Source organism: Humulus lupulus, chromosome 2 (assembly GCF_963169125.1).
Source record: "Humulus lupulus chromosome 2, drHumLupu1.1, whole genome shotgun sequence".
Lineage (NCBI taxonomy): Eukaryota > Viridiplantae > Streptophyta > Magnoliopsida > Rosales > Cannabaceae > Humulus > Humulus lupulus.
This window is the reverse complement of record NC_084794.1, coordinates 21,016,488-21,023,872: the sequence shown is the minus strand read 5'-3', so window position 1 is coordinate 21,023,872 and position 7,385 is coordinate 21,016,488. Positions and strand designations below refer to the sequence as shown.

At 33.3% G+C, this 7,385-nt stretch overlaps 2 protein-coding genes across 2 annotated transcripts; both read left to right on the top strand.

The window, feature by feature from the left end:
• Positions 1–3,862: 3,862 nt before the first annotated feature.
• LOC133815893 (uncharacterized) lies at positions 3,863–4,624 on the top strand. The gene is made up of 2 exons (XM_062248665.1): positions 3,863–4,390; positions 4,475–4,624. The coding sequence occupies exons 1-2, from the start codon at positions 3,927–3,929 to the stop codon at positions 4,578–4,580; spliced, it is 570 nt and encodes a 189-aa protein (XP_062104649.1). The 5' UTR covers positions 3,863–3,926; the 3' UTR covers positions 4,581–4,624.
• A 496-nt stretch (positions 4,625–5,120) lies between these two features.
• LOC133814015 (uncharacterized) lies at positions 5,121–7,385 on the top strand. The gene is made up of 6 exons (XM_062247038.1): positions 5,121–5,312; positions 5,594–5,684; positions 5,769–6,013; positions 6,098–6,418; positions 6,498–6,587; positions 6,662–7,385. The coding sequence occupies exons 1-6, from the start codon at positions 5,121–5,123 to the stop codon at positions 7,328–7,330; spliced, it is 1,608 nt and encodes a 535-aa protein (XP_062103022.1). The 3' UTR covers positions 7,331–7,385.

Sequence of the window (7,385 nt, the reverse complement as noted above, 5' to 3'; positions counted from 1 at the left end):
TTTTATACTGAGCATAAATTACAGATGTCTATTAGTTTAATTTTGTACTTTTACTCAGTTAAGGTTTAAGTTTGTTTAAATTTAATTTTTTGGGTTGATTTTGTGTAGAAATTGAAGGAGTATCTATTGGAAATTTGGTCACTAGAGTATTTATAATTATGTGGCATCAAGGTATGTATTTTTTAATTATGTTATTATTTTAATTAATATGTGAATGTGTGTACAAAGTAAGATGTGTTTAGTGATATATTTATATATGTGTATAAAATTGTAGCATGTCTTAGTATTTAAATTTGATTAATAATCTGTATATTGTGAATGTTCTGGGAATTTTCTGAGTGTTTTTTGTAGGGTTTTAAATTTTTGGGATATGTTATAATAGAAATGTTATGCTGCCGAAATTTTGGTAGAGTTAGAGTACTAAATAAATAATAATATAATAAATAAAACATTGAATACTTAGAATTAACAAAATAAATTAAAACATTAGATAACTAATTTAATTTAATATTAATAATTTAATAATTTTAAAATAAAGTGAAAAATTATAATTTAATAGTAACAAATTTAGTAATTTAAAAATAAATTAAATAATTAGATATATAATTTAAAAATAAATTAAATGTTAGATAAATAATTTCAAAATAAATTACAAAATTATAATTTAATTTAATATTAACAAATTTAGTAATTAAAAAATAAATTTAAAAATTAGATAAATAATTTCAAAATAAATTAAAATTTTAGATAAATGAATTAAAAAATTATAATTTTATTTAATAGTAACAAATTTAGTAATTTAAAAATAAATTAAATAATTAAATAAATAATTTCAAAATAATTTAACAGTTAGATAAATCATTTCAAAATAAATTACAAAATTATAATTTTATTTAATAGTAATAAATTTAGTAATTTAAAAATAAATTAAATAATTAGATAAATAATTTCAAAATAATTTAACAGTTAGATAAATCATTTCAAAATAAATTACAAAATTTTAATTTAATTTAATATTAACAAATTTAGTGATTAAAAAATAAATTAAAAAATTAGATAAATAATTTCAAAATAATTTAACAGTTAGATAAATAATTTCAAAATAAATTACAAAATTTTAATTTAATTTAATATTAATAAATTTAGTAATTAAAAAATAAATTAAAAAATTAGATAAATAATTTCAAAATAAATTAAAATTTTAGATAAATGAATTAAAAAATTATAATTTTATTTAATAGTAAAACATAAGATTTAATAAAACATCATAAGATTATAATTACAAAATTATAATTTAATATCATAAGATTTTATAAGACATCATAAAACATCAATTGTTAAAAAATATTTCTTTTTTTGTTGTTTTTCTTTGGTGATAAATTTGATCACCAAAGATTGGATAGACGTTTTATATATTATCACTTAGTGATAATGTTTTATTAATTATTTTCAATCACGAAAAGCCTTAGACCCGTTCGGTGAAGCTGAGTCAGTAAGAACTCTTAAATATGCTTCTCCGAATTATCCAGGACGGTATGTGTCCGCATGGATAGTTTGGATTTGTTGTGTACCTATAATTTGATCTAGTACTCATTTTATTATTTCGTTAATAGAGATTTCAATATGTGTCTCTTTATTTGTTCTCGTAAGTGGGCAAACTTAATTTTAGTCTGCCCATTTATGAGAACTATAGGGAGGTGCTGCCGAAATTTTTACATAAACGAAACAATTTTAAGAGTGTAGAGTAAATTATATGTATACTACAAATCTGAATGGGATAGGTTCTTTACCCTTATAGAAGTGGAGTGAAAATGTGGATTAGGGCACACACACACATAGTCAATAAGTTTTAATTATTGTTTATTCTTGTATCGTAGATGCCGATAGATAAGAGTTGGACGACATTAAGGAAGCGTAATTGTGATGCTTATTGGAACGGTCTCCAAGCCTTCTTGAGAATGGCAAAAGAACACGTAGACTGCGACGGGAGAATTTTATGCCCGTGTGTGAGGTGCCTGAATGTTAAACTACAAACTATAGATACAGTGGAGGCTCATGTATTTGACAAGGGTTTTCAACAGAGTTATCAAAAGTGGGTTTACCACGGTGAAGTGGAAGCTAGTGTCGCCAATGAGGTAGTTGAGGAGAATGAAGATGTAGACGAGATGGTTGACGTCGTTGATGATTTCCTCTTACCGACAAATGCAGAGGAAGCAGATGGTGTGTCTGGTAGTCGAATGGGATAGTATTATGACGAGTTGTTCGACGAGATTGAAGCTGAGTTGTATCCGGGTTGTGATTGGATATCATCCTTAAACTTTTTGGCAAAGTTGATGCATTTGAAAGTTAGAGGGAAGTGGCCAAATAACTCTTTCGATGAGTTGTTGAAGTTACTAAAATTTTCATTTCCGAAAGATAATAAAATTCCCCCAACACACTATGAGGCGAAAAAGAAGCTGAGTAAGTTAGGGATGGGATATCAATCAATCCATGTGTGTAAATATGATTGTTCCTTATTTTATAATGAGCATGCAAGCAAAGATTCATGTCATGTGTGTGGGAGTAGCCGATGGGTCAATGAAAAGAAGAAGGGGAAAAAGGTTCCACACAAGGTGATGCGTTACTTTCTGTTGACTCCCAGATTAAAGCGAATGTACAGTTCAAGACATACAGCTAATGACATGTTATGGCATCATACTAGGAGATCAATAGAAGATGGGGTGATGCGTCATCCGGTTGACGGGTCTACATGGAAAGACTTTGATGCCACCCATCCTGATTTTGCAAAAGATCCTAGAAATGTTCGTCTAGGCTTGGCTGCTGATGGGTTTAATCCTTTTGGCAACATGAGCTTATCATACAGCATGTGGCCTGTGATTTTGACGAACTACAATCTCCCCCCTTGGCTATGCATGAAGGAAGAGTATTTTATGCTAACTCTGCTTATTCCTGGGCCAAAATCACCGGGTAAAGACATGGATGTATTTCTAAGACCCTTGGTGGATGAGTTAAAACAATTGTGGATTAACGGGGTCGACACAAGAGATGGCACAAAGAATGAATTGTTCAAGATGCGTGCAGCCCTTCTGTGGACAATTAACGATTTCCCTGCTCGTAGTAGCTTGTCTGGTTGGAGCGGGCAAGGGTATAAAGCATGTCCAACGTGCAATGAAGACACCACTTCCATTCGAGTGATTGGTAAGACATCGTATGTTGGTCATAGGCGATTCTTGAGGAGTAATCATAAGTATAGAAGGGACAAGGAATTTGATGGCAAAGTTGAGAAAAGAAATCCTCCACAACAGTTTACTTGTCAACAAGTTTTAGATCAAGTCAATGCTTTACCGCTTCAAGTGTCTGGTAAACATGACAGATTTGGGGGGGTGAAGCGCAAGCGAGGTGCAGGGGAAAGTAATTGGAGGAAAAAAAGTATTTTCTATGAACTTGATTACTGGAGTTCAAATCAGTTAAAACACAACCTAGATGTGATGCATGTTGAGAAGAATGTGTGCGACAGCATCCTTGGGACTTTGTTAGATAATGATAAATCTAAGGACACCACTAACACAAGACATGATTTAAAGAATATGGGGGTTAGGAAATCGTTGTTGATTTACGAGGATGCCAATAAAAGGTTAATGAAACCACATGCTCCATACGTGTTCACTTTTGAACATAGGCGAGATTTCTGTCAATTTTTGAAAGGAGTGAAGTTTCCCGATGGTTTTTGTTCTAATCTAAAGAAAAAAGTCACAGACAATGACTCAAACATTGTTGGGTTGAAGTCCCATGATTGTCATGTGATAATGCAACGATTAGTTGCACTAGGTGTTCGCAAGTTTTTGCCAGAATCTATATCCACTACCATCACTGAATTGTGTAATTTTTTCAAACAATTGTGCTCTAGGACACTGAACGTTTCTGATATGGAGAAAGCTAAGGATGACTTGATTGTTATTTTATGCAAGATGGAGTTGATTTTCCCTCCAGCATTCTTTGACATAATGATCCATTTGGATTTGCACTTGCCTGATGAAGCAATATTGGGAGGACCTGTATTTATGAGGTGGATGTATCCTTTTGAAAGATACATGAAAAAATTAAAAAACTATGTCAGGAATAAAGCTCGTCCTGAAGGATCTATAGCAGAAGGATATGTTGCAGATGAGGCTTTGACATTTTGTTCAATGTATTTCAAAGGTGTGGAAACAAAATTTAATCAGCCTGATCGTAACGAAGATGCACCGTATGTGAATCGACACCTCACAGTGTTTGAATCTCAATGTCGTCCTCTTAGTAAGGGAATTCCCGTGCCCCTCGATGAAAATACTCGGAATAAAGCTGAGTGGTTCATATTGGATAATTCTCCAGAAACTGAAGTGTATTTAGAGTAAGTACATAATTAATATTCATTTTATTCTTTGTTCAATCTACTCCTTAATTAACAATATTGACATTGTTAATTAATTAACAGGGAACACCTAACTGAGGTGCAACAAAGAGATATGGCTGCCAATCATAAATTGATACATAAGAAAGAGTTTCGTTCATGGTTTCATAAGAAGGTAACTTGTACTTAGCAAATTGCATACTACAAATTACATTCTCATTCTAATATATTTCTTTATTATTACATATATGACTTGCACCAACTTGGGTCATTAGAGCATGCTCATGAATTACTAGCTTTAGCATCTGGGTCAGATCTATTGGCTTACTCCTACCAAGCATGTATAGTGAACGGAGTTCGATTTGTCTCATACAATCGAGATCAGAATCGAATTACACAAAATAGTGGAGTGTGTGTTGCTGGAACAGAAGGTTTTAACTATTACGGGCAACTTGAAGAAATACTCCAGCTGTCTTTTACTGGTTCTTATTTAGTGGTATTATTTCGATGTAAATGGTTCAATACAGATCCGAAAAAAAAGAAAACCATCATTGTAAATAATATTACTAGTATCAATGTTAGCGGTGAATGGTATAAAGATGAACCGTTCATACTAGCTAGTCAAGCAAAACAAGTATTCTACATCAATGATCTCGTTAGAGGACGAGATTGGAAAGTTGTCCAAGAAGTGAATCATCGGCAAGTTTGGGACTTTCCAGATGCTTCAGATATGATTGCTGATGTTGATGTTGTACATGACACCAACTCATCGAATTTTGTTTTGACTGTGGATCTCAGAGAGTTGGTTGTTCAGCAATCTGATGTACCATCGACTCAAGTCAACACGGCCCATCGACCTTCTTTAGTTGTTCAAGAAGATGATGGATTTATTAATGACAATGAAGATGATATGGCAGACAGTGTAGAAGAAGCAGAAGATGAGGATGAATTAATTGTCGACCTTAGTGATGATAATACTGATGATGTGTGCCCGATAGATGTTGATGTAATTAGTGAGGATAGTGACTATTATACTTAGTTTTGTATCTAGTGTTCAATGTATTATACATATTGAGAAATAAAAAGTTCGTTTCCAAATAGCATGTTTCAAATTACCTAATCAATTGAAATAATACTCAATAAATTAATTATAAATAATAATTAAATATCAAAATATAGGTTAAATTACTGTCGTGTTAGTAGATGTCAGCAGATGTGGCTAGAGCTCATGGTGGAGACGCTGGCGGTGATCCTCCACCGGATCCTACTAGGATCCCGACTACATGCGACTCAGGTAATTTTTTTGTTATTTTATTTACACATATGTTTATCATGTATATACTAATATTCTATGTATTATTAATAAAAAAAAATACAGGAATCCCAACTAAGAGAAAGGGTCGTGGCGCAGCTATTGGAAAAGATCTAGAAGAGAGGCGGCGTAAAAATGGAAAACCACTGGAAGTAACGTTTTGCCCACGATCATACAAGGTTGTTGGGGGCGAGCACGCTGCTTTTGTCCGCCTTGTGGGAACCCAAATTAAAACGAAAGTTCCCGGACATTACGGTTCATGGGAATTAGTGCCTCAACAATACAAGGATCAGGTCCTTGCCATAATTCAGGTAAAAATAGTATTAAATATATTTTTTTAAAATTTGTCTTTAATATAGTACATATATTATTAATATGTTTAATTTTCAATTTAGTATTATTATCAAATAGCGGGCCGCGAGGATTTCTTAAAGTGTTTAAATGGTATCGATCGAGAGATGAAAGACCGATACCGTAATAGGAAAACACTAAGACACGAACACTTTGAGAAATACTACAATGGACCGGAGGATTGGGATAAGGTTCTAAACAACCCAACCAATGATGTTAACAAGGAGGAGTGGAAGCAGATTTGTCAGTTATTTACAAGTCCACAATTTATTGCGCGCTCCATAAAGAATAAGGAAAATCGGAAGAAACAAAAGTATTCTACAACACAGGGTACAAAATCGCTGGCAGCCGTCCGTTTTGAAAAAGTAAGTAAAAGATAAAATATTATCAAAATTATGTTATTTTAAATTATATGTTCTCTAACATTTGGGTTATATTTTTTAGACGAACCCGGACCTCATTGAGTCATGGAAGGATTATCATTGGAAGAAATCAAAAAATGATTTCGTGAACGATGATGCTCGCCAAGATTATGTAAGTTTGAATTATATTTTTTAATATAAATAGAGTTATATTTAATGTTAGTGTCTAACATTTTTTGAAAACAGGAAAAACTGAAGGCTGATTTTGAGTTACGAACTCAGCAAACATCCACTGATGCTTCTAATAATGATAGTCTGTCATCAGTTGATCAGGTGGAGGTGCTACAAAAAGTATTAGGCCAAAGGCGTGGACATGAGCGAGGAGTAGGCCGCAAATTGAAGGGGTCGGGGTCGAGGTCGGGGTCGAGGTCATCATCTACCCAACACTCTCATTTCAGCGAGTCTCAAGTTCCTCCTCATCATTCAAGAGAATATATAGAAAATCTGGAGAATAATTTACAGAAATTGACTGATCAAGTTAATTTCTTAACTCAATTTTTTGTACCTTCATTTCGTCCACCAAACGTTCAGATACCGCATGTGCCTGATAGTGACAATACTTCTAGGGCTTCGTCTTCTCAACCTCCAGCTCCAACTCATCCTTCTATGTACGGGGCAGCGCCGTCTTATCATATGCTACCTCCATATATGTACGGAGCAACACCTTATCCGTGTCCGATTCCACCGTCCTCCCAGCCATCGTATCCCTACATGTATGGAGCTGGATCGTCCACATTACCTTCCCAATATCCTTGGCCGATGCCGCCACCGCAGCAATCACAACCACAGCCACCGCAACAACCACAACAAGAAGACAATAGGGAGGAGGACGAGGCAACTGATTTAGGAGACTAAGTTTATATTTTTATTAATTATTGTTAAATTTTATGAACAATATGAATATTTGTTA